Raw genomic sequence first — 24,737 nt, 5'->3', positions numbered from 1 at the left:
CACAAACTTACGCCAGTAGCAAAGGACCTACTGTCTGACAAACTGGACATAGGGCATCATAAACATGGGATGAGCCACGTGGCCTCAACTTCCTCCGAGCCTCTGTGTGTTGATACAACTGACAAATCAAGTGCAGTGACATCACAGTGCTGCCCATCTTAGCCTACATCAGTCACGGTGACATAATCTCTGTTCAAGGCATTTTTTGGGTTCTAGACATCGCTCTCCTTCCACACCTGTTTCCATTCAACGGCAAGTCAGCAGTCCTATCCTGACTGCCATTTGGTGCATATTCAATGGGACTGCCCACTCGTATGTGTGCGGTACGCTGCAAGGTAGGTCATTTGGTGACGGTTGGTGAGGCGTGAGACGGACATTGGAGGTCATGGTGTTTTCCTTCGACTCAGAGGCTGCCTCCAACGCCCCTGAAGAGTCACCCTAGTGTATTCTGCTTAATTTGGTAGTAGATGGGTGTCCAGTAAGTTTCAGGTAGACATGGAAGTAACAGTCAGCCTAATTAACTTAGATGCAAGGCTCCTGGACTGCCACATGTTGCAGTGGCCACTGTTTTATAATACATAGTGTTCTTTTGAGGAGCCAATTTTCCATCTCTGCACATTATAAGAATGTTACGGACAAATACAGCTAAGACTCACATCGGTTCAGGGACAGAAGCTAACACCTGTAACTATCTACATGTGAGTTCACAAAGACACCCGTCATAGCAATATGGCAACGGCCATTTAATTTTTAGTTCTGGGCCTCCATTTCTCTATGGTCTATTTTCTAGACCTCTCTGCATCCCTGTTTTTAGCTGTCTTCTCTTTCGTCAATTGGGATTGATATATAGTCATTTTTAACTCTTCTGTTTGTATTTGTGTTTCACAGTTTTGGCCTGGGTGCGTATAACACTAGTTGTTTTTGCGTCCTAAACAAAACAAGACAAAACCAAAACACAAAGACACCGGATGCACTCAACCTTCTACAGGCACAGCCTGTACCTCTGAGTAAATGCCCAGTCACTGCTCATTCTGGGTGACACTTATACTTCAGCCCAAAATATTATTGACATCTGGGGTGGGAAGAGAGGGAGTGGGTTGATGTGGACAGTAAATTGTCTGTTACATTTTACAAACAGTGTAGGTTCTTTGATTACCAGTAATGTTACTAGACTTTGACCAAATATAGATGTTTGCAATTTGTGGTTATGCAATGTATTTAACTATTATATGCTTGATTTCGTAAATTTTACTTTCAGGTGAGTTAAAAGCAAGATACTTTCTTACTGATGAGAGAAGTTTTCCAACTGAAGCTATCCTCAATTGAAAGTTGTGATTGTAACCACTCCTTCTCATCTAATATCCACAACACAATTTCCTTGTTGTCTAGTACCACCACTATTTTTCAGTGATACTGAGTACAACAGTGATGCTGCCACAGCTATTGCAAAAGACCACAAAAGCAGGTGATCTCGGCACCAACCAACGCCATTACGTCAGATGTAGCAGTACCCCTGGTTGATTATCACATTGCCAGCCACGCTAGGGCCGGCACCACAACAACAATGTCACAGCAGAAAGAAAGAACTACTATGGCATCAGCAGGCCAGTTACTACACATCAAAGCCACAGGCTTGTTATCACCCGTGTGGTTGAAAGTGGTGCTTTGGCAAAAGAATTACACATTGAGCTGGTGTAAATACTTGTCATTTTAATCACAGGGATCATAGTGTGGCAGCTGCAGTCTATGAGGAAAGGTCCATGCCAGTCTACAAGTTGACACGGTTCTACAACCGGCCACCATGACGCCTGGCCTATTGTGGCCCTACTGCTGGTTCTAAGTCCAAAGCTGTCAACTTACTGCCTTCTGTCCTGTGGGCCATCTCTGGGATTACTTCAGCCACAGCCAGCCATCTGCCCTGGAGGTCAGCCATTTGTAACCAGGGGATTGCAGCAGCTCAACAACCTACACCAGTTTGGGCGTATTGTCGTCGTATGCACCGGCTCGCGAGGGTGAACGCTACTCTGGGGACTGTCTTCTTCTACAAGCACTACAGCGAGATCTACATCTACATTTATACACCGCAAGCCACCCAACGGTGTGTGGCAGAGGGCATTTTACGTGCCACTGTCATTACCTCCCTTTCCTGTATCAATCGTGTATGGTTCGCGGGAAGAACGACTGCCGGAAAGCCTCCGTGTGCCCTCGAATCTCTCTAATTTTACATTCGTGATCTCCTCAGGAGGTATAAGTAGGGGGAAGCAATATATTCGATACGTCATCCACAAACGCACCCTCTCGAAACCTGGACAGCAAGCTACACCGCGATGCAGAGCGACTCTCTTGCAGAGTCTGCCACTTTAGTTTGCTAAACATCTCCGTAACGCTTACCAAATAACCCTGTGACAAAACACGACGCTCTTCTTTGGATCTTCTCTATCTCCTCCGTCAACCCGATCTGGTATGGATCCCACACTAATGAGCAATACTCAAGTATAGGTTGAACAAGTGTTTTGTAAGCCATCTCTTTTGTTGATGGACTAAATTTTCTAAGGACTCTCCCAATGAATCTCAACCTGGTACCCACCTTAGCAACAATTAATTTTATATGATCATTCCACTTCAATTCGTTCCGCACGCATACTCCCTGATATTTTACAAAGTAACTGCTACCAGTGTTTGTTCCGTTACCGTATAATCATACAATAAAGGATCCTTCTTTCTATGTATTCGCAATACATTACATTTGTCTATGTTAAGGGTCAGTTCCACTCCCTGCACCAAGTGCCTATCCGCTGCAGATCTTCCTGCATTTTGCTGCAATTTTCTAATGCTGCAACTTCTCTGTATACTACAGCATCATCCGCGAAAAGCCGCATGGAACTTCCAACACTATCTACTAGGTCATTTATATATATTGTGAAAAGCAGTGGTCCCATAACACTCCCCTGTGGCACGCCAGAGGTTACTTTAACGTCTGTAGACGTCTCTCCGTTGATAACAACATGCTGTGTTCTGTTTGCTAAAAACTCTTCAATCCAGCCACACAGCTGGTCTTATATTCCGTAGGCTCTTACTTTGTTTATCAGGTGACAGTGCGGAAATGTATCGAAAGCCTTCCGGAAGTCAAAGAAAATGGCATCTACCTGGGAGCCTGTATCTAATATTTTCTGGGTCTCATGAACAAATAAAGCGAGTTAGGTTTCACACGATCACTGTTTCCGGAATCCATGTTGATTCCTACAGAGTAGATTCTGGGTTTCCAGAAACGACATGATACGCGAGCAAAAAACATGTTCTAAAATTCTACAACAGATCGATGTCAGAGATATATACCTATAGTTTTGCGCATCCGCTCGACGACCCTTCTTGAAGACTGGGACTACCTGCGCTCTTTTCCAATCATTTGGAACCTTCCGTTCCTCTAGAGACTTGCGGTACACAGCTGTTAGAAGGGGGGCAAGTTCTTTCGCGTACTCTGCATCTTCCAATGAATCCTGCCCTGGGCTACACAGCTGTGCCCAGAAGGCACAGGAACTGCTGCATACTCTGCACCTCAGTGTTCCTGGAAAGCTGCTGGCATCACAACAGGATGTGGGACACCTGCTGCATCAGTGCCTTCCACTTGCTGCTTTCAGCACATGCTATGGAGGGTGTTGCCACCACATAAATTTACTACGAGTGTTATAATTTGTTCTTCAATAAAGTGTATGACTAATAATGATGTGTATCTGAGCAGCCATAGATCATCATTCTGCCCTCAGTCCCCCACCAACCTCAGTTCAACCCCCCATCGTAGAGGTCATCCATCCCAGCCTTTACAGTTGAGATCTTTCGCCTGAAATCTCGTATCATGGTTGATTTCAGTTAAACATGGACCTTGCTTAAAAAATACTGATTTTAACATAATCACAACACAAGATATTTGCTATCAGCTTTGTCACTCTGTTATCATAACATTATAGATTTTTCTTTGGATTCTAGCTATCTTGTACTGCACTTATACAGTCAGGGTACATCTAATTTTGCACAGCCATGCAAGCTTTTCTACAATCACTAAAGCAGTGCAGCTACAAGAAATGTCTGAAGTTCAGCTGCCTCAGAACTCCAATTTGATGTGACAAGTATGCCTTTAATGCAGCAATCTGATCAATTCTGAATGTTACTGTGTAAACTGTATTCTCAATTCTTTGAATTCTTCATTCTGTGTATTACTGCTGCACAGTAGGACAATTTAAGATTAAGCAAGTAAAATTGTCCTCATCCTGGTGGTTGATTTGAACAGTGCAGTGCTTTTCTAGGCACTGTTCAACAGCAGATGATAAGCTCTTGCTTTCTTCCGACCTTTGTACGGATTTAAGCTGCCAGTGATAGGGGGATCTACAGATTAACATGGACTCTGAATCATAGTGAAACTTGACATTTTTTCACTAAATAAATCATTGCCAGAGGTGAAAGAAATGATAAGTGACTAACAAATCCTAGGGCAGCCTGGGAACTTTTGAGTCTGGCACTTACTCACTCGGCCACATATGTTTCCCCTTCATAACCACGTAATTTCAGTCACAACTACTGCTTCATAAGTATGAACTGTGTCATTTTTCACACTGGATGTATGACAATATCCAGTGTGAATACAGTGCAAATAATCTTCAAGTTGCATTCTGCTCCTGACACTATCACAGCAAGTTTCACACAAATACATTCTGAGAGTAAACATAGTCTCATTATTGACAAATGCTGTTGCAATAACAAAAAAGTTTAATTTTATGACAGTTTTTCCACCAAATGTAATGCAGTTAACATCTCTGTAGACATGACAGTTTTTCCACCAAATGTAATGCAGTTAACATCTCTGTAGACATGACAGTTTTTCCACCAAATGTAATGCAGTTAACATCTCTGTAGACACTGATTAAGCTGACACAGAATAATTACACAATAGTTTATAAAATTTTGCTCTTATTTGTAGTACTTAGGCATTAGTACTGTAATTGAAGCTGTTTTTTAGGTTTATAAAATTCATTAATAACTGACAAAAACAATTAATTTTAATTTTAAAAGTTCAATGGTCAACACTGGGTTTTAAAGTACTTGTATATACAGTTTAATGATAAATTAAAAATATTCTGCATCACTGACCTTTCATTAGCATCTGTCAAGAGCTCCCTAAAATTATTTTCTATAACAGCAACAATCTCTCTTGCTGTAGCCCAGTCTTTCTTCTCTATGGCAGCCATAGATTCATTTTGTAACTCAATTGCAGTTTCATACCTGATAAAAATGCAAACAAATTACTACAATAGCCCAGTGTGGTGTTCAGTTCACCTTAGTACACAGTTATACGTAAGACACAAATGTATTCTGGAACTGAAATACTCATTGTTGTAGTAGCCACTTGCGCACTCTGATGTCTTCCCATATGACTATACAATGCTAAGGCAAATGCAATCACAAAGTGGAGGTTTTGAAAACATGTGTATTGGTGACAACTTTTGTCATAAAATACGTAACTGCATGAAATACACTTCAGTAAAAAAAGTAAAGCCGTCATCACTCTGAATCCAAAGATTGGTTTGAACATCACAGTGATTTACTAGGCATGGTACTATGCCTTTCTCCACCCTCAAACTGACTTATGCAGCCAGTTATAGGGGGACCTACAGTTTATTGTGGATTCCAAACCATTCTGTAACTGGGCGTTTTTCACATCAACAAACATTGCCAGAGGTGAAAGCTGTGTAAGTGGAAGATACATATCTTAGGAGTAACCAGGAATATAATCTGAGACCTTTGGATTTGCAGTCTGGCAATTTACCACAGAGCCACCGAGTAACATCATGCCCAATAAATAAAGTATAACTGCAAAAACTAATTTGAGAGTTATGGCCTTATACAGAGCTAGCAAGGTTTTTAAGTAAAGCACAAGTACACTATCCGTAACCATAGCATTTGTTTACTGTTCCACATACTTGAAGGCAGCCTTGAACATCTCCTGTAATGCACGGTGGCTGATCTTTTCATCTTCTTCCTTTCCTTCATCATCTGACTCCTCTTACTCAACACTATACTGTTGCAAAACAAGATTGAACATATTCAAGTTCTTCATTGGTTACAGCAGCAATGTCACTTTCTGCTAGCCATTTCTTTACATCAGCAGGATAAATGTCATTCTGAAGAGCTTGCAGATCAGTGACTAAATCTGCAGTGTCTGATTCATTACTTTCAGGAAATTCCTGCACTTGGTTTAGGTTAGGACAAACCTTCTTCCATGATTTTTCTTAAGTTCCTCCCAACCTTGAACAATTGAGTAAACTGCATAGCTGCTTCAAAAAGAAGACAACCCTCTTCTGGTTTTTCTAACAAAGTGCTGACATATTTCCTCCTGTAATGTTGTTTTAACAGCTCAGTAACCCGCTGGTCCAATGGTTGGATTACTGAAGTTACATGGGGCATGCATCTATGTGTATGTGTGTGTCTGTGTATGGAGGGGGGGGGGGGGGGAGGCAAAAACAGAACTTTAACAGCACCTTCTTGAACTTCAGACTCAATGGACATTTTCTAGTATTTTTTAACATCTGGAACAAACGCATCAAAGGGCCATTCTTTAAACAAATTACCATTCACTCAAGCAGTTTTTTGAGCATAATGAACAAGAAGTGCTGACATATTTACATTTTCGAAGGCTCTTGGTTTCTTACAGTTGCCTATTTCCGATAAGAGCAATTTATGGTCACCACTTACGAGTTGCTGCATGTTCAGCCTGTCCTTTGCTAGTTCAATGCCTCTGACTGTTTCATTCTTTGAGGCAAGGGTTTATCGAGGGACCATTTTATACTTTAGTCCCATCTGTTGTATAATTGATCAGCTACCTGTTTATTTTCGAGACAATTTTTTCAAATTTTTCAACGAACATCCTACCTGCATCATCATCAGTGGAAAGTTTCTCACCTGAAATAGCAACTTGCCTAATTCTGTGACAGTTTTTTCGCCAGTGAAGACAACTTTCATTTTCTTGGCACTTGTCTTCCTCCCTCCGCAGTTTTGGTGCAACTGAACAGCATTTTCTTTTACGATAGGGCTTGAAAGTGGGATCCTCTTACATCTTTCCTGACAAAACCAAACCCATACAGTGCCATCCGAGGGCTCACTGATTTTCTAGTTTTTACACTATCTCCTGTTAGTGAAAAAGCTTCAAGATATTTCTGGTTCTTTTTCCAGTCTTTAATGGTTGTCTCTCCAATACCCATTTCACAGGCTAAGTCAGTAACTGAATCATCTTTGTAAGTTACCTTTTTCTGCAGTCATTTAGTTTCTGTTCGATTATGCACGCAACACATTTTCTCATTTGATTTGTAGCCATTTTTAGTCTTTCAGAACCCCCTATTACTTCTTCATCAGAAATTAATAAATTGTATAAAACTACACTGTAACTTTAAAATTAAAAGCAATTCAGTAATAAAAAAGCAAAGACAAAACAGCAAATTGCAGAGTATAGTTAAGTGAATAATTCAGCAGTACAGTAGTCGGTCAACTGAGTATGTGTGAAGAGTGTGACTTGACAGGTATCAGTTGTGACAAGAGAAAAATCGACTGATAATGCTGGCACTCAGTGGTGGCTGCTGCGTTAGGCCCAAGAGCACGACAACATCCTAACTTTCGACACCTTGCGGATTTATTGGTTATTTTTCTTTGTACGCTGTTAAACGTAACAGAGAGGCTGCAATCTGAAAGGTATGGCTCTTAAATCTTCTGCGCTACTGCTCCATTTGACTCCATGAAAACTGACATCAGGGTCGGAAGCACACCTTCAGTTTTGCACATTTTAAGGAGCTTTTAGACATGCGTAAATCATGTGATGTAATTGCCTTATGGTCCAAATACATATGGATTTGATAAAAAAAAAAAAAAACCATGTGGTTCATGATATGCACAACTAGCCCTTGCCACTCAACTAGAAGTTTACATCAGTGCCACCAGGTGGCAGCACACTGCAGCAGATTTTTATCTCTCTTCACTCGGCATTAATCCTGATAGATGACAGCACACTCCTGAGATATGCTAATTCACTCACTATACACCGTAGTAAAATTAGATTAGGTGTCAGTATATGTTAAAGTTGTACTGACAGTAGACCTATCTCATGGGTTTCTGAATGAGTTGTAATTAAGTTATTACTTGTATCATACAATAATCCATTTGAGGCACTGAGAATCATAAAGGCCTAAAGTACATCACTGTCGATTGTGAGATTGGAGCATTTATTCATGCTTCTTAAACCTGTTGATTATATGGTGAGTCAGGTTTATCCGTGCTGTAGGCCCACACTATATATTTAAAATTCATAAAAACTATATCACTGGTTTCTCTGATATTCACTTAAATATGAGATTGACGGCAGTGTGCTTTAGGCTCTTATGGATCTCAGTGCGATTTGTATTCTAGTCAAGTGACTATGTTGGTACACATTACTACCAGAGTTTCATCATTTCCACAAAAGGCATTTTGTGTTTAGAGTTGGTTGTTTACTGTGCGAGAATTGGCTTTTGTGTGCAGCGTACACATGAACTATATTGAAGCTATTTTACGTGCTAACAGAAAAGTAAAGCCGTGAGAATGGGTTGTGAGTCATGCTTGAGTAGCTCAATTGGTGGGGCACTTGCCTGTGAAAGGCAAAGGTCCTGACTTTGAGTCTCAGTCCTACACACAGCTTTATCTGCCAGGAACTTCCAGGCCAGCGCACACAATGCTGCAGAGTGAAAATCTCATTCCGTGAATGAAAAGTAAGTTCCCAGGAAAAGATAGCCGCAAAGGAATTAGGGCCTCCTAGAACAGACCCTTTGATCGGGAGAGTGACGAAATCAAATAAGAGTGACTACAAGCGAACATCTAGCAAGGAAGTGTACAGTTAGCACAAGTTGTTGTGTGGGTGCAGTGTAAGAATATCTGATTTTCAGGCCAGACGTAAATTCATAAACTAATACATCCGTTAGGGATCTTGTACATTTGTCCAAAAAAATGGAAAAGTATGAAAACTCCCACTTGCACAAAAATACAACATGGAGAGCTGCAAAAGCTTATATATTATTTCGTATTGCCCAAAATTATACTTAATTATGTACAAAACAACAATTTTTTTCCTTTTGTCAGATAAATCATGCATCTTATTATTATTATTATTGTTGTTGTTGTTAGAAGGTATACTCATGAGCCAACACTGCTGGCACTCATATTGGCACATAGCCCAGACAGGTGGTCGGACACATGGTCAGATAATTGTGATTCTACTGTATATACTGCTGCCAAAGTCCCACTCATTTCTCCAACCCTCCAAAAATATGATGGGGGACCGGAAAAAAAAGAAAAAGAGACACCAGACTGAGAGGGTGCTGCCATTTGTAGATGTACTACAGAGATCTCCCACTAGTTAGGGTTAGTAGAGACCGTCTACAACTGTGCAGACAAAGTCAGTGTAGATCAATGTGTGAGTGTAGTGTTGTATTCCTCTGATCGTTGGCGTGTCTTTGTTCTTTGAAAGAACAAAAGAGTGTTTCTGAAATTTCATTTCCTGCTTAAAAAATCGACAATGGAGAGTCGCCAAATATTTAAAGAGGCTTTTTACTCACCAAATGCTTCAAGAGGCTTTGCAGGAGGATGCTATGAGCTACACACAAGTTTTCGAATGGTTTGGGCACTCGAAACATTGTGAGATGACTGTTGAAGAGCAACCTCATTCTGGATGCCCTGTAACCTCACAAAATGATGAAAAAATTGAAAAAATCCTACAAAAAATCAACGAGGTTCGTCGTTTCACAACTGACCAAATTTCAAAAGTGATGGACATGAGTTGGAGGTTGTACCAGCAAATTTAGAGTGAGGATCTGCACACGAGTTGTGCTGCTAAATTTGTTCCACACCTTCTCACATAGGAGCAAAAAACCATGCACATGAATGTATGGCAAGACTTGAAATCTGATGCAGGGTTACAGGTATGACCGAGAAATCAAGCAAGTGTCAAGCCAATGGAGGGCTCCCAATTCTCCCAGAGCAAAAAAGGTGAAGACAAGTGAAGTCGAATGTAAATGTGAAGATGATGATCATTGTCTTTTTTTATGTTTGTGGAATTGTGCATTGGGAATTTGTACCCCCCCCCCCCCCCCCCGGCCATACTGTTTTATTTGGAAGTTTTAAGACATCTGCGAGGAGGAAATGCACTGAACTTCGGTGATCAGGTGACTGATTCATTCATCACAACACCCTTTTGCACATGGCATTAAGATCAACCCAATATTTCGTACCTAAGGGATGCTCTGTCATTACCGACCAGTCTTATTCACCAGATCTAACCCCATGCAACTTCTTCCTATTCCCATGAATGAAAAAAATGCTAAAAGGGAAGAGCTGTAATGATGTGGAGGCAGTAAAAACAAGTTCACAAAGGGCACTGGACGATATCAAAGTTGAATAGTATCAGGCATGCTTCAAACAGACGGAAACAGGGCTTGACAAGTGCCTCGCATCTAATGGAGGGCACTTTGAAAGTGACTGAAGGAATTTTGTAAAAAGGTTCGTGAATACGTTGTTTGTAACTGAAACAATTTTTTTGGGTTTCCCCTTGTAGGTATTCGTAAGCACTCGTAAAATTTGCCTCTAGGCGACCACCTTATTTGGGCAGAATTGCTTTTACCTGTGAGTCATTTCTTCATCTCTGGAAAGGAGAAGAAATCACAGCAGCTAGGTTTTGCTCATATGGGAGGTACAGGGGTGGGGAGAGGAGGAAGAGGCAGCAATTCATGCAATTTGGAAATAACAGCTCCACATAAATGTGCTGGTGTGCTGTCATGGTGAGGTAGCACCTCCATCTTCACTTAACAGGGACATATTTCCTTCACTTTCTTGTCAAAGTAATCCAGTTAATCACTGTATTACCATATGCAAAAGGTTTTTTCCTTTTTCTAAGTAATCTGTGGGTGTGACACTGTTTGCATTCCAAAAGGTTTTCGTCATAACTTTTACAGCCTTCTTTGGAGAGATTCAGCAAAGGCAAATCATTATTTTGATTGCTGCTTGGTTTCCAGAGTATAATGATGAATATAAGTCTCAATGACAGTGACAACTAGATACAATAGTAAAGCACCCTTTAAAGCCTTGGTGTTACCTACAACTTACTAGCAACCTGCCCTCGCTTTGCATGAGAAGCACTATGTATCTACAGGCAGACGACTTGTCTGGCATAACAGTATTAAATTATACACACAAACTTTCCTTATAAATTAGTCTTCCTATTGGTGAAAACCATAGAAAAATCTCTGTAGTAGTTCCCGAGATTAGCCTGAACTTACAGCTACAACTGAACTGGAGACTTCAAGGAGATCTCTAACACACTCAATAGTACTTAATAGACTGCCCTCTTAATTTATTGATTGTGATACAGAATCCAAGGCTCAACGGAAATTGTAATCTTTTAAAATTGAAAGAGTGATACGTCCAAGTGAGTGGTATCTGTGGGATAAAGACCGTTTTGCCCTTTCCCTTTTCTGTTAAAATTGCCACTTCAATAAAAAGGATCAGCATCATCTTTTTTCACTCTGTCTTGTGCCACTGATAAGTTTTGACAGTTGAAGGTCCCACAGTAACACAAAGTTGCAGAAATGTTGTAAGTTGATTTCACAACAGAAGCAACAATTCTCCTGCAGGTATTCAGCAAATATAGTGCAATTACTTCCAAGGTCGGTAGAGTGCCAATAGCTGTGCTGCAGTACTGCCCATGCACCCATCACCAAAAATACCACTACAGGCTTGGCTGTTACGGACCTTCAGGCATGGACCATGAACGGAGTGCTGCACTGGAGATGTGGTGTGGTGTGGTGTGGTGTGTGTGTGTGTGTGTGGGGGGGGGGGGGGGAGATCAAAATCACCCACATCACATAGCAGCCATATTAGCACTGCTGATGATGGCAACATGGTTGTTTGTTGAAATATAATGTCCATATTATATACCAGCAGTTTATCCAAGGGCTGTTCTGTCACTACGAATCCAGTTTTTCCTTACAACAGGTAACGTAAAATTATAGTGGATGCCAAGACAAATGGTGGCTAACAACTTTAATCATAGTACCTTGTGCTAGGAGGAGAGAACTTTGTTTAATGCACACGACTAGCTCCAATCAAGACTTAATAATGCATTTCAAGCAGTACTGCAAAATTCTTCTCTGTCAGCCAAACGGCAAAAACCTAGTAGCATGCACAAAATTCCAAAAACAAAGCAAGGACAATTTGTAGCATTATTAACAAGCACAAAATGAATAAGCATGGTAAATTAAATGATATTCACTTCCTTGACTGATATTAAATTCAGCATATTGCTCACTAAATTCAAAAACACACAGACAAAAACTGGTCCAACAGAGTATAATGGGTCACCCTCCTCTACCATCACCTTTTTTTTATATATAGAAATAACCGATACCATGTATACTATTGATTCTTGTATATGTGAACATTGTATCAGCTGTTTCACTAAAAGAATTCACATGATTTTGTATACAATGTACTATATTTCACTCTAAAATGTATAAAAATAAATTAAGGAGTTACAATCAATATGTACTAACAGTTAAAATTATTCTTCTTTCAAAAAATATTTGAAATTACGAAATTTCTGGTATACTTAAAATTCATATTATTATTGCACAATCTAATGTAAATCATTAAATTTATTTCTAAACTCATTTATAACTAATGATGTAATTTGAAGATACTTTGTTTGTCAAGACAGTTTGTAAACTATTTTGCTTTGTAAACTCTTTGGAATATTGTTAGTACCACAGAATTTGGAGTACTGTGGGCATGCCTCTGATGGAAATGCACTTATTTTCGCTAATCTTGTCAACAAAAATGTGAATTATTGTTCTGAAATGGAAACTGTAAAGTCGGTGTGATTTAGAAGAATGGGATAAAATAAGAAGATATTCATAGCAACAGTCAAATCTTCACCAGTCATTCAGTTCAACAAGAACCCGCAACATTATAAAAATTACAGCCTCAAGAATGTACACCTAGACACAACAAGACTTGGAGCCAACAACAACAAGAAGAGAAAATGATGCTAAGTAAAATGTTTTCCTTTTGTATATCTTATGTCTCTTGAAGCTTTTATAGACAGAGAATTTTAATAGTGATGTGTGGGAGGGTAAGATTACAAGAGGCATATCCATGCATTTAATTAGACAGGCAATGCGTGCTACAACACTAAATGACACTTCGTCAAATCATCCATTCCAGAGATTTAAAAAAATCATTAAGCCACTAAAAAGCAGTAACTCTTCTGGTTCTGATAATGTCTCAGCCAGTAGTGATAGCCCCTTATAAAAATAATGATAAGCAAATAACCTCTAACTACAGATGCATTTCTTTCCTTCCTGTGTACGTAAAACTTTCTGATAAGGTAGCTTACAACAGAACATTGCACCATTTTCCTTAGAATAACATTTTAACAAGCTCAGTTTGGCTTCCCTGAGGGTTTTATCTATTACAAAAGCAATATATAATCTTACAAACCCATTTTTGACAGAACAAAAACAAATTTAGGGCACTTATTGTGATCTGTTGATTATAAAATTCTACTTGGGAAACTAAAATGGTACATCATTAAAGGCTTTACCCTTGCACCAATGGAGCCTAATTTTAACAACAAAAAGCACAGGATTACATTATTAGCAAATTATATGACAGGAATAAAACTAAATCCTGAGAAGGGAAACATTAACTACAGTCTACTACAAGATTTGGTGTTGGATCCATTCCTGCTTCTTGCAGAAAGCAGAACTGTGCACTAAGAATATTGTGTGAAGTTATTTGTTTCTTTATTGCATGTCCTACAGATTCATACAGTGATGGGGTCACCCTTAATGTGGAATATGTCAAGATTGTGATAATGTGACATATATTTACACATATATTCAATAACAGATTACTACTCACTGCACACTACAGTTTACGCAATTCCAGCATTGTGTTCATATCATAATCAGCAACTCAATACATCTGTAATTTATTAATTAACATTTCTGTCAGAGTTGCATTTTTATTAGTGACTAGTTTCTGCAGTAACTCGCAAGTTATTCCATCTATCACCCAAAGCATACATAAGTCAGGCCACTGCTGTGTTCCATCTATGGAACTAAATTAAACACACGTTGATCACAAAATGTAAAGTGTAAGTGATGCCGGAAATCAGCCAGCTGTAGCATAGGGACCAAATGAACACATTTCCAGGACCACACATACGGACTAACATCACTGGAAATCACTACTGGAGATGCTTCATAAATAAAAGAAGCAAAACACGTAAGGCAAAAAATAAACTGCCTTTTATTTACTTGCAGAGATGGAACAGACCTCCATGAATTTTGAAGTGGCTAAGGAACGAGGGAAAATTAAAAAAATGATGAGAATTTTGTATTTCTTTTATGGTTGTGTGCGTCCTTGTGTTATAACTAGGAACACAATAATTGAGGGGCCGAATTTTTTCCATGGAGGCTTGATTCAAGTTACTTCTGCAACAAAAGCATGTGCATATGGCCATGCTGTAATGGTTGTTGATGACACTGGCTCAAGTTCCACGGCTGGTTGTTCACTCACCACCATTCCCACCTTATGATGACCTTGCAGAAGACTAGGAGACTTACGAGAAACAGCTTCGCCAATATTTTTGTGGCATTCTGACTGATCGATAAGATGGTCTGTAAAGCTCTTTTCTCATAATTGATGCCTCCTTGCATGTTATCAGTTACTGTCCCAGTTAGCTCCTCTGCAGGAACAAGCATCACTGCATCACCACAAGCATACACGTCACCGTTGCAGGTGTGGAATTCTATCAAGTCGCAAACAGCTGCAGCAATAATATTGTGCTTGGGCAGCTAAGCTTCATGACCTCAGTCATAGGTTAGGTTCATCACAGCTAAGTCTTAGGAGTCTTCTGCACACACCGTGGTCAGAGACAGAATCATTCATTCAGCCCCAGAGAAGGAAATGCATTGTGGTACCCTTCAGCTTGAGAGCCCTATGTTGGAAGAGGTTTTGAATATTACACAGTTTTCAGAGCCTCTCGCATTGTGGGCTGCCAATTATAGGCTGGGAGTGATGTTGTCACTACTGACAGCATGGACACATGGAGCCTAGCACACTGGGGGACTAGAAGGTAACCACAGCACAAAAGAGCAAACCAGGCTGACAAGGACAAACACATCAGCAGCAGGAACAGTGAATGCTACTTCATGTCGCAAGTGTTTCACCATGGCTGACCCCTGCAAAGCCTTGGGAAACAGTTCACCATGATTTTGCTGACTTTTTTTATATAAATTTTTCTGATTATTGGCAACTGATGCTTTTTTTCTCTTATGTTGCTTGTTGGCCATCTGTAATAGCCGGTGCGAAGGTCAAGGCCCTGTCAAAGAATTCCATAGAAGCTTTATCTTGCACCCTGGCTTTGGACAATGTTTCTCAGTTTACGGCATAATCTTTCAGAGACTTTTAAGCACACAATGACATTCAACACATCACGGCATCTCCCTTCCATCCACAGTGAAGTGAAATGCCTTGTTTGAATGTTTAAGATGCAGAAGCACAAATATGTGGAAGATTTCCCAGCTGAGAAGGCTCTCACACTTTTTTTAAGCTCTTACAGAATGACACTGACTGGAACCAAGAGCCCTGCTGCACTCCTGCAAGGCTGTCAAATGCAGATACTGTTCAACCTCTTGCTCCTGGGCACGTGTCCTGCAACAGCACGGTTTCATCGATGTTTACGCCCAGGATACCATTCTGGGCCAGGGCATTTTGAAGGCATCCTCACTGGATTCTGGCTGTCATCGATAGCCAGCACGGTCTCCATGTCCTCACGATTTGCACCTAAGTTCTACTCATGGCATGCCACTGGAACGAGATGCCTCCCAGGATGGGTATGGGGATCCCTCTCTTCAGCTGTTGGCCCAGTGCCTCATTCTTTGTCAGCCCTATCTGCTCCAGGGGTCACACAGGCTGGAGAATGACCACCTATCTCAGCAGTAAGGGCTCTGTCAGCACCAACAGTGGGTTTGCTTAATGCAGCAGGTGCCAGCATCTCCTACTCCGCTGTGCAGGTGCTGTCATTCCATTGGAGGGGAGAGTACACTGTTCTTAACACTTTCACTGGTACATATGTGCTCTTTGCATTCCATGCTGAGGCGGCTTTTGTTATTGCAGTACTACTCACCAAAGGCTGGCACCTATGGTGAGAGGTGGCATTTTGGCCAATAAGAAATATTTATCACCTGATTTTTTTGAAAACTATTAGGTTAAAAAGTTTGAGTTTCGCATATCCTATGGTTTGATAACAAAAAGAAATTCAGTTTTTTATCAAGAGAAGATGAAGAACTGAATTTCTTTCTGTTATATGCCATAGTTACTGTGCTGCAATCAAATTAAGTAAAACACCGCACAAAATTTGAAAGATTTTGCCTAGGTAAAAATGCATTGCATGAACTTTGCATATGGTTGATTTTAGCTAATATACTGCAGTCAATGGAACGTAGGTAAGTTATCGAAACTTCGTTTAAAATTGAGAGCAGGAGGATACCTCGTTTCATTCTCAAGTTATTGGGTAATGTGCCCACTTGCATCCTTCCTCATCGTGAATCATGTGGTCACAAGAAACGTCATATCTCAAACAATTCAGGATATTGAAATGAGGTTTTTTGCAAATGACAGCACACAATGAGGCACATACATTGTACGATAAATACTCGAAACTTTTTACTCACCAAAATATGGAAGTAATTAATATGCAGCAGTAAGAAGTCAGTGGCTAAGGATGCACTGAGACTTCCATAATACTGTAGGAAAACTGGACGCATTCAGACTTTCATAATACTGAAGGAAAACCCAAGTGGTGCACATATACATGTCTGCATCACCTGGGGTACAGCGTTGCAGGATGTGTATACATCCCCACAGCAGTGAAAGTATTTTGTCTACAGTCATGCATGTAAACCACTCAGTTGTTTTCAAAGAGAGTGGTGTTCTTAATAACAAAGGATATTAGAGAAAAAAATGTATTGAGAGGTGGTGGTAACTACTCCTAGCTGACTAAATAATTTGTGACACGATGTTCTTGGACTTGCTCTACACATGACTCTTATCACTCTTGTCTGAGCAATGAAGATTTTTGAATAAGAAGAGAGTTCCCTAGAAGATGATTTCATATGGCACGATAAGAGTGTACTAAGCAAAACAAACTACCTCTATGACCATTTTCTAACCAATATAAGGGAGCATCCTTAATGTAAAAGCTGCTGAGCTTAATTTCGTCATAGTTTGGTAAGTGAGATGCTCCCAGTTTAGTTTGCAGGAAACTGAAATCTGGGGATATTCAAAGACAAAATAAAAGAATAACTCTTTAGCAACTCTTACAATTTACTAAATTATTTGGATCCCAGGGTGTAAATTCTGCAAAACTTTGATGTGTGTCCAGTAAAACCTCGTTTATATGTTTTTGAAGGGGGATGATAAAATAAATTTACACGTGAGATTAATGTTAAAATGAAACTTCTTAATATATTTCTATTAAATTCAGTTGTGTGGACATGGAAGATGTACAGTAATAGGTACAGTAGTTCAAATAGGGTTACGCCTAAGGTAAGGACAATGAAAGTTATTTAGGTCTAAAGAATGAATCTATTGTGGCTTGTTTTTTGGAATGAATACTAAATACATAAATCACGTCCTCATATGAAATCACTGAGCACTTCTAGTCATCACTAATGTTTCTTGATCATATGTAACATTGTGTTACTTCCAATGCAATAAGTGCTTCAGTCAGACTGGGAGGGTCCACAGATTCAGCATCCGATTCTTTGGATTCCTCAAAACTATTTATTTCAGCTGATACTGGCACTATTTCTTTAATTATTTCAGCCTCATTTTGTACACAACACATGGCAGTATCAGCATCACAATCAACAAAATTATCCAAAATCAATTCCATTTTAAATACAAGGCCAGTCATTGTCTTCTGGTATATCGAAATCTACATCAAGATGTTCAACATTTTTGCAGCCAGCTTGAGTTTCATCTTTCCATCTTTTCGAAAGCACTTGTGTATTGTGTTTGGCTTCAATTGATCCCAAGCAGTCCCTTTTTATTGCATTGCCTAGATAAGAAAAATACATTGAAAAGCTACATGGTTTAGTAAAGTTCAGAGGGAACTGACAGCGAGTGCTATACATATGTAGTGTATGTGTAAAGAAAGCCCTAACATACAATGCATTTCTTTGGTTTACCTGCAATACTCCCAGTTTAGGATTTCCTTCCCTTTATCGACATGTGTGATGACATGTTGAACCAGCATTTTCCTGTACTTTGCTTTTGTGACATCAATGATGCCCAAGCCCAGAAGTTGAACAGGGCTCCTGGAATTTGCTGAAAAAATGGCAGTTCTCTGTTGGTGAACTGTAGTGCCAGAGAACGATACAAACAATTGTCTAGAAGCGCAAGTATTTTCCTCTTCTCACAATGCACCTAAGCATGAAGCTTAGCGAAGTAACTCCTGAAGAAGTTTGCAGTCATCCATGGCTTCTTGTTTGGCTCAGTGGGATACGACTTTATGCCCTTGAAACATCGAGGCTTTGCTGACTTCCCAATCACCAGTGGGTGAAGTTTATCAGAGCCATCTGTGTTTACCCCAAAGCAGGGATCATCCTCAAATGCCAATATTTTCCAGCAATAAGTTTAAAAAAGTAATGTTTCATCTGTGTTGTAAATAACTTTCACACTGTATTTTGCAATTATATTTGGGAGAGCGCACTTTTGCCAACATTCTACGGTGACAGTATTCACACTGTTCGCCTCCTCACAAATTCTGCAGCCAGTAATGCCACATCTTACTTTGAAGTGTTGTAACCAACCAGAAGAAACATGAAAGTCTTCAACAATTAACTTTTTTGCAAATTCTGAAGCCTTTTTTTCAGTATTGCACCTGAAATATGTACATTGGCCGCATGCTGTTGCTGAAACCAAGTCTGTAAACATTTTTCCATGTCTGTAAGCTTTCCATCCAGGGTATGCACGCATTTCTCACCATTTGGCCCAGTTTTTGAAGTAGTTGACTGTATCTGCACTTCGTTGGCCAGTATGGCGCTTCATTGGCCAGTATGGAAGTTAAGGCAGAATGTGGGATTTTGAGACACTTTGCGATGCTTACTTTAGGTTCTCTAGGACTTCTTTGCTTTTCTTCAATTATGTTTACTATCTTCTGCATGGAAAGACATCTTTTATTTTGTTACGAACTCATCATTTTTCCATGCATGAAAATTGGAAACTACACACAAAAAAACTGAGTTCACCCCTTGCAAAAACACTCCTAGTTCCACTCAGTGTGCTCTCCACCTGCTTACACTACTGTCAAGTGTCACAGGTATGTATTGTGCAATTGTTGGATTGTAGGCTGTATTTTCTCTTCTCGGGGCCCCATTACACAACGCCATTGAGAAGTGCTACTCTGCAGCGCTTAGGCATTCACATGAAACGACATGTCATGCCGCCAGTGAGAACAGGTGGAGCTGTTGCTTTGAGCAACTTTGATGCTGCCACTACTGCTGCTGTTTTTACTGACATCTCATGCTGACTGTTCATAAGGGACTACCCACTGCTTGGCTGGTCAACAGCACCCCTGAGTGGCATCGTGTGGAGGCCACTATTGGGAGCAATGTGAACAATGTTCCGCCAAGTTATATGATCTGAAACCGACTGCCACAAGGTCAACAAGAACAGTGTCACCATGTGTACTGAGTTAAGGCTCACAATAATAACTGTGACTTTGCATGCCGACAGCAAACTAACAATCACTGGCCAAACCATATATGAAACATTTCATTTCAAGATGATTTCTTAGTCTTTACAATGCATAAGTGCGACAAAAATGACTGTGGAGGAGTAAAAATAATAGCGTAAAAGTGCGAAAACGTACAAATGGAAAACGTAAAAGTGGGGTAACTTTGCATTCAAAATCGAAAAAGTGCACAGTGTACATAAAGCTGAGAAAAGTACAGACAGTGATCTGTATAGAGTAAATACTTTGTTTGAAGTATTATACAAAACACCAGAAGACTGTTTAACGCACAGAGCAGTGGCTTCTTTCAAACTAGCTGTTTGTCTCCTAATAGACATTCACATATTCAATCTAACATAGAAGTAATTGCTATAATTATCAGAGTGACTAGATTAATAGCAGTTATAATTTATTGTCAGAATACGTTAAAGTAAAGAAGAGTCAGCAGTGATTCCTTCACACACACACACACACACACACACACACACACACACACACACACAAATTTAAATAGTAAATCATATTATATTAAATTTGGTTTAAATTTCTCCTTGTCTGCATACAAGTGCTTTCCTAGGTCACTCTTACAAAGAGGAGGGTCTTAACCACATGGAATTTGAATCCTGCGTCACATTTTTAAAAAGTTTAGTTGAATTCACTCCAGCTGCACTGGAAGGCACGCATAAGCATCCATATATACCAAGTGTGTCTGCTAAAAGCATTAGGTGTGTTTTCTCAAGCATTTCAGCAGATATTTTCAATTTCATTTTTGCAAGGTGTAGATGGAGTCAGGGCAAACAAACAGTGCTCAATGTATGCTTCTTGCGACATTTAACATCGACAGAAGATGTTGGTTTGTTTCTCATTACAAACCACATTATTTTTAAGTGAAATTTTATGTGCCCATTCAATAGCAGGGGTAAAAATTAGTGTAGTGCAATATTCGGTTTAAAAATATGTAGTAACATGGAAAGAAAAATATGAAGAAAAATGTCTGTGAGACACCTATTTGAAGCTATATTGATGATTTCCTTTCTAACAAAAGTCATATAATTGCAGGACATACCTGAGTAAATGTTCCCGAGTGGGAAATATCACACTCTTGCGTATGACTTCACAATTTGGGTAAATTACACGACCAGTTTCAACATTTGTCACACGAAACACCATCGAAGCAAGAGTTCGATCTTCAGGAGCTGATGCACAACCAAGTGATGTGATTAAGAAGAGCCGTGACAGAAGTGAACGTAAACTATCATTGGCTTTCACACAGGGACCTAATGCTCGTACAATGCTGTAAAATTAAATCCACAATAAATTCCAAGGTATAATAATTTTATTAATTATAAATTTATTAACAGCAATTTTTATAATTAGTTACATCATATACAAACTAAAATTTGGTAACCAAACATCGTTTTAAATAGGAGATGAGCAGAGCAACTGATGCTCAAAGCAAAAGTAGTAACAGCTGTTAGCCTGGAACTCCACAAGAGAAACAGTTATCTAGTACACAGCCGGCACACTGTATACAGATAGGTAAGATAATAAAGAGATAGAGTTGCCATAAAATTATTAGTACACAAATGCTGAGGTACCTATTCCCATAATATTGTTTATACCTACAATGTTACGTGAAATACAGGGTGATTCAAAAAGAATACCACAACTTTAGGAATTTAAAACTCTGCAACAACAAAAGGCAGAGCTAAGCACTATCTGTCGGCGAATTAAGGGAGCTATAAAGTTTCATTTAGTTGTACATTTGTTCGCTTGAGGCGCTGTTGACTAGGCGTCAGCGTCAGTTGATGCTAAGATGGCAACCACTCAACAGAAAGCTTTTTGTGTTATTGAGTACGGCAGAAGTGAATCGACGACAGTTGTTCAGCGTGCATTTCGAACGAAGTATGGTGTTAAACCTCCTGATAGGTGGTGTATTAAATGTTGGTATAAACAGGTTACAGAGAATGGGTGTTTGTGCAAAGGGAAAAGTTCTGGACGGCCGAGAACGAGTGATGAAAATGTAGCACGCATCCAGCAAGCATTTGTTCGCAGCCCAGGAAAATCGACTCGCAGAGCTAGCACAGAGCTGCAAGTTCCACAATCAACTGTATGGAGAGTCCTACGAAAAAGGTTAGTTATGAAACCTGAATGTCAACTACCCGAGGGGATGGATCGGCCGCCAGGCAGCCCGTGACAGAGCACTTCATCACTGGCCTCCAAGAAGCCCTGATCTTACCCCCTGCGATTTTTTCTTATGGGGGTATGTTAAGGATATGGTATGTTAAGGATATGGTGTTTCGGCCACCTCTCCCAGCCACCATTGATGATTTGAAACGAGAAATAACAGCAGCTATCCAAACTGTTACGCCTGATATGCTACAGAGAGTGTGGAACGAGTTGGAGTATCAGGTTGATATTGCTCGAGTGTCTGGAGGGGGCCATATTGAACATCTCTTAACTTGTTTTTGAGTGAAAAAAAAAAAACCTTTTTAAATACTCTTTGTAATGATGTATAACAGAAGGTTATATTATGTTTCTTTCATTAAATACACATTATTAAAGTTGTGGTATTCTTTTTGAATCACCCTGTATATTGCCGACATACACGATTTCCTTATATTTCTACATTCCTCCTTTTCAATTTATTTGATACATGAAATTCACTTCCCCACAGTCCATGCCAATCAGTGCTGGAGTTAATCAGAATGGCGACATTATAAAACAGGTACAAAAGTAATAAACAGTTAGTAGAATGGAAAGACTGGACTACAATGAAATGTAGTAAAAAAAGACAAGTGGTTGGGATACATAGGCCATGTAAGTGACATAAGATTTTGAAAATTCAAAGTTCAGTCCCCCAACAAAACTAAGGTAAAGGCTAGAAGAAAGGGATTATGAAAGAGGAAAGTGAGATTTCTGCTAATTACTGTGTAATGACAGCTTAGTAGTCAATCAGTATATCAGAAAAAATTAATATTGAAAGCAGACAGAAAAACAAATATACAACTACAAAGAAAACAGGAAAGTTTATTCAATGTAAAATCTGATACATGCCAACTGATTTATTTCACGGAATGTATGTCTATGAAGTGTTCATGATTAGGTCCAATATGGAGAGAAAAGAAATGTCCTTGGAAATCAATTCCATACTTATAACTCTCTCACCCTTAAAGGTAAAAGAAAATGACCACATTTTAATCATGATTGACTTCTGATGGATAACAGAAAATACACATGTAACAGGAAAACTGATTCAGTGAAAAACTACTTGTGTTTGGGGAGAGAATTCAAATCACTCAATGTGTGTAGCATTCACAAAGATTCATATGTTCAAAGCATAACACTAAGTTTTTGTATATTTTTCATACTCTCTGTCAAGACTCCTTCAAACAGAGAAGAGTGATTGTCATCCTTGTGGTTCACACACCCTGTTGTTTGTTAGTGTTTTTAATTCCAACTTAAGTGTTCTTTGTTTCTGTTCATGCATACATTTTAAGATAAGGTTAATGTAAAAGAGCAGTAAGTCTTGACCATTTTTATTTTTAAGAACAGTTGTTTTTTTGCATTAGAAAAATCAAAAAATCACCTATGCCTTGGGAAAGGTCTGGGATAATGATCTTATTTGACTTTTTATGGGTTCAGTTTTATCACACAGCTCAAATTGTACAACTGATATTTAGCAGGTCAAAATGAGGGTACAGTTATATTTAGAATCAGCAGGAAAGAAGGTGGATATTTTTATACTCTAAGTATATCAGTAATTGTTTAATGACAGACCAAACAAAGGATACAGTAATACATAGTATCAGTAAAATAGTAGGCAAAAAAATTTGCTACCTATTGTTATAATCAAATTTTTAAGCCATATTTATTTTATATACCACAAAATTCAGAATAGAAATAGCACTTTATTAGAAGGTCTTTAATTTCATGTTAAATATTGGGTATGTAACAATTTTTATTTCCTCTGTTTTCTTATTGTGTAGTATGGCACCAATGTTAATTATGTTCCTCTGATTGGATGTTGTTCTGCAATATGTTTGGTGCACATCTGATTTCTGTCTTGTACACAAGTCAAGTACATTTTTGTTCTGTAGTAGTTTTCCTACAGAAGTTGTGTATATTATTGTTCTGTAGTAATTTTCCTGTTTTCAAGAGGCTCCCTAGTTAACATTATACTTCCATAAATGATTATGAAAAAGCATGGAACATTCAAAACACAAACTCAGTAAAGTGGAAATTAGAATAATCTCTCTTTATAAGGCCACAAATTATTCTTAGAGTTTTTCTGCATTCTATAAACATTTATGCTAAAAGTTGAGTGTTCCCAGAAATTGATCTTACACTGAGGAGACAAAAGTTATGGGATAACTCCTAATATCATGTTGGAAGTCCTTTTGCGTGGACTCAACAAGTCGTTGCAAGTCCCCTGCATAAATACTGAACCATGTGCTTCTACAATCATCCATAATTGGGAAAGTGTTGACAGTGATGATTTCATGCTCGAACTGTCTCTCTATTATTTCCCATAGAAGTTTGATAGGATTCATGTTGGGCAATCAGGGAGGCTAATTCATTTGCAAAAATTGTCCAGAATGTTCTTCAAACAAATTGTGAACAGTTGTGGCCTGGTGACATGGTACTTATCCATAAAAATTCCATTGTTGTTTAGGGACATGAAGTCCATGAATGGCTGCAAATGGTCTCCAAGTAGCTGAACATAACCATTTTCATTCAATGATACGTTCAGTTGGCCCAGAGGACCCCGACCAATCCATGTAAACACAGCCCACACCATTATGGAAATACTACCAGCTTACACAGTATCATGCTGACAACCTGGCTCCATGGTTTTGTGGGGTCTACA

At 39.2% G+C, this 24,737-nt stretch overlaps 1 protein-coding gene across 1 annotated transcript in view; it reads right to left on the bottom strand.

Moving 5' to 3' along the window:
• The window catches only part of LOC126088556 (fanconi-associated nuclease 1-like), a 173,873-nt gene that overhangs the window by 69,527 nt on the left and 79,609 nt on the right, over window positions 1–24,737 (bottom strand). Inside the window, exons 7-8 of the mRNA XM_049906741.1 lie at window positions 20,934–21,161; window positions 5,143–5,274 (exon numbers count right to left, since the gene is read on the bottom strand). Coding sequence (XP_049762698.1) covers window positions 5,143–5,274; window positions 20,934–21,161 — 360 coding nt within the window. The remainder of the gene's footprint in view (window positions 1–5,142; window positions 5,275–20,933; window positions 21,162–24,737) is intronic.

The sequence above is a fragment of the Schistocerca cancellata genome, chromosome 6 (assembly GCF_023864275.1).
Source record: "Schistocerca cancellata isolate TAMUIC-IGC-003103 chromosome 6, iqSchCanc2.1, whole genome shotgun sequence".
NCBI classification, from domain to species: Eukaryota; Metazoa; Arthropoda; class Insecta; order Orthoptera; family Acrididae; genus Schistocerca; species Schistocerca cancellata.
This window is presented reverse-complemented; position numbering and strand designations above follow the sequence as displayed.